The 3,529-nt window shown below is 41.6% G+C and overlaps 1 protein-coding gene across 1 annotated transcript; it reads right to left on the bottom strand.

Moving 5' to 3' along the window:
- Nucleotides 1-278: 278 nt before the first annotated feature.
- LOC144805831 (uncharacterized) lies at nucleotides 279-1,924 on the bottom strand. The gene has a single exon (XM_078672310.1). It carries the CDS (start codon nucleotides 1,922-1,924, stop codon nucleotides 422-424), a length of 1,503 nt encoding a protein of 500 aa, XP_078528436.1. The 3' UTR covers nucleotides 279-421.
- Nucleotides 1,925-3,529: the final 1,605 nt, after the last annotated feature.

Below are 3,529 nucleotides of genomic sequence, written 5' to 3'. Positions count from 1 at the left end.
TTCTTTTCTTTTCATCCACATTGTGCTTGTCTCCCACTGTGTATCCTGGTACATCATGTCACTTTGCTATGTGTACGGAAGTAAACAATCACTGGAAACAAACACTTTTATATTTCTGCAAATACTGTTATCTGTTTTTCTTCTTTACTGCTATTCAGGTCTTCTATCATTGGTATTTCAATGTCATACATAATTTGAATTTCATATTTTTCCGTAATTTATTCCTCTCACAATAACTGCACTGTTCTGCTCTTGTCTATGTCCTTAGACTTGTCAATATTATTTTTGATGTTCTTAAATTCTTTCCGGAATCGCTGCATCTCTAGGATTATTTCCATGTGAGTTAAACGAAGGAGTGTATTCACTGAGGGCTGTGTGGGATTGAAAATTGACAACAGCCCTTCTCACTTTCAGTGCCCTTCTATGCTTTCCCCCTGTGTGTTCGCTGATGACTTTGAAGGTGTGATAACCGACTAAAGCACTTTGCACATTCACTGCACTTGAATGGTTTTTCCCCTGTGTGTGTTCGCTGATGTCTTTGAAGGTGTGATAACAGACTAAAGCACTTTGCACATTCACTGCACTTGAATGGTTTTTCCCCCGTGTGTGTTCGCTGATGTCTTTGAAGGTGTGATAACTGACTAAAGCACTTTGCACATTCACTGCACTTGAATGGTTTTTCCCCCGTGTGTATTCGCTGATGACTTTTTAGCTTTGATAATCGACTAAAGCTCTTCCCACATTCATTGCACTTGAATGGTTTTTCCCCTGTGTGTGTTCGCTGATGATGCCTTAATGCTGAAGAGCTGCAAAGTCTACTGTCACATTCACTGCACTTGAATGGTTTTTCCCCCGTGTGTGTTCGATTATGACTTTTTAGGTCTGATAACTGGCTAAAGCACTTTGCACATTCACTGCACTTGAATGGTTTTTCCCCTGTGTGTGTTCGCTGATGTGTTTGAAGTTGTGATAACCGACTAAAGCACTTTGCACATTCACTGCACTTGAATGGTTTTTCTCCTGTGTGAGTTCGCTGATGAACCCTTAATGATGAAGAGTCGCAAAAACTACTGTCACATTCACTACAATGATACGGTTTTTCCCCCGTGTGTGTTCGCTGATGTCCTTGAAGGTGTGATAATTGACTAAAGCTCTTCACACATTCACTGCACTTGAATGGCTTTTCTCCCGTGTGTGTTCGCTGATGCATTTGAAGGCTTGATAACTGGCTAAAGCACTTTGCACATTCACTGCACTTGAATGGTTTTTCCCCTGTGTGTGTTCGCTGATGTGTTTGAAGTTGGGATAACCGACTAAAGCACCTTGCACATTCACTGCACTTGAATGGTTTTTCTCCTGTGTGAGTTCGCTGATGAACCCTTAATGATGAAGAGTCGCAAAAACTACTGTCACATTCACTACAATGATAGGGTTTTTCCCCCGTGTGTGTTCGCTGATGTCTTTGAAGGCGTGATAACCGACTAAAGCTCTTCACACATTCACTGCATTTAAAAGGCTTTTCCCCTGTGTGTGTTTGCTGATGACTTTGAAGGTATGATAACTGCCTAAAGCACTTTTCACATTCATTGCACTTGAATGGCTTTTCTCCTGTGTGTGTTCGCTGATGTTTTCGAAGGCTTGATAACTCACTAAAGCACTTTGCACATTCACTGCACTTGAATGGTTTTTCCCCTGTGTGTATTCGCTGATGTCTTTGTAGCTCTAATAATCGACTAAAGCACTTTTCACATTCACTGCACTTGAATGGTTTTTGTCCTGTGTGGGTGTGCTGATGAAGCTTGAGTAGTGATGACAAACTAAAGCTCTTGCTGTATGTGTATGATTCTTCTTTCTTGGTTAGTGTCTCTGGGTCGGGTATATATTTGTCTACATCCCATGACTGCATTTCCTGATGGGCGAACATGGCTGATAAAGCACTTGTGTTTTTCTCACACATTTAATATGTGTGCGGTATTTTACATGTTTGATTTCTGTTTTAACAATAAAATGCAATAGCCACCAAATATTTGCCACACTCCTAATACGTAGAAGGTGTCTTTGTAGGCGATTGTGCCTTTAGATTGGATTATGGCTATGCACGCTTGTAGGTAAAGATGTATCTTCCTTCTGGACGGTGCAAATTGGGACAGTTTGTTGTATTATAGATAAACAAACTCCTCTTTCCTTTACCCGTCAATTGTCAGGCTCCGCTCTGTTGTGCTCTTCTCTAGTTACTGTGGTTTAGCCAGAAAGAGTTTACAATTCTCCTAGAGCACGGAATGATGGCTTGTCATCATTTTATAAAATAGAGCACTGTGGTAATCACATCATACCGATCCGATGATCAAAGCTGGTGTTGGACACTTGTTTATACAGGAGGCGGTTTGTTATTGTTGTTGCCTTAATTTTCCTAAGGTGATTTCTTCATCTTGTGGCGTGGAGGTGCACAGCTCAGACTCTTACAATCACTGAACTGCCCTTGATGCTTCATCCGGGATCTGTCAGTTTGTGTGCAGGTTGCCCTGTCGCCGACTGCGCTGATGATTCCCTGAATACTGTAGCTCATTATTTCTGCTATGATTGAAGATTTACAGCATTCGCTTCATTATTGATGGTCATTTCATACATTCAAGGCTTGTTTTCTGTTGGATGTAAAGATATTTAAAATTACTGAATTGAAACATAATGTAATGAGAATTCACAATGTTTAACTAGTTGTAAAAGACATTTTGGGGGAGATTTACCAAATCTCCACACAATACAGCGCAGCCCTCTCCCCGCAAGGCTACGCTGCGTGGCGCGACAGGAAGGGAACAGGAGAGCACCATATTTTCAAAGATATGGCTCTCTCCTTCCCTTTCACTTGCGTCTGCACTGATTACAGCGGCACTGCATCAAACACACACCTTAGCACCAGAGCGCTAGGGTGTGTGTGTGTGTGAGTCCAGCATCGGTTTTGTACAGGGAAGGCTTTTCCCACTTTGTATGCATGTTGCGCAGTGCAGCACGCATGCAAAGTCAGAAAAGGAAGGAGAAATTAATTCATTTCTCCTTCCTTGTGTCTAGTTTAAAAGGGTGCCGTTTTCTCACGCTTAACCCAATCTACTGATTTTGGTAAAATGGGTTTAGCATGAGAAATCTTGGGTGGTTGCACGGGAACGCCCAAGCACCCCCCTTGGCAGGTCCCAATGTGTGAAGTAATGCGAAGCAGTGCTATGCGCTGCTTCACATTACTTTTACATTATTTCCAATGCTAAACAAGAGTAGGGCTGGAAAGTAAATTAGGAAAAAAAGATTTTGCGCTGTTTTGTGCCACTTTTGTGATGCAAGTACGGCGCAAAATACTAGTAAATCTCCCTCTTCTTCTTTACCGCCTTTAAAAATTAGCAAGAAATATTTCATCATACACAGATATTTAACCAAAGGTTCTGTTGATCAGGTGATATCTTATTAATGTCTGAAAAGGAGGTGATTTACCAGTGTTCACAGAGTAACTGAGCAAAGTAAGGGCGCTCACGTAGCACCCAAG

The sequence above is a fragment of the Lissotriton helveticus genome (assembly GCF_964261635.1).
Source record: "Lissotriton helveticus chromosome 1_1 unlocalized genomic scaffold, aLisHel1.1 SUPER_1_unloc_29, whole genome shotgun sequence".
Classification (NCBI taxonomy): Eukaryota; Metazoa; Chordata; class Amphibia; order Caudata; family Salamandridae; genus Lissotriton; species Lissotriton helveticus.
The sequence above is the reverse complement of the archived record's forward strand: the minus strand, read 5'-3'. Positions and strand labels throughout refer to the sequence as shown.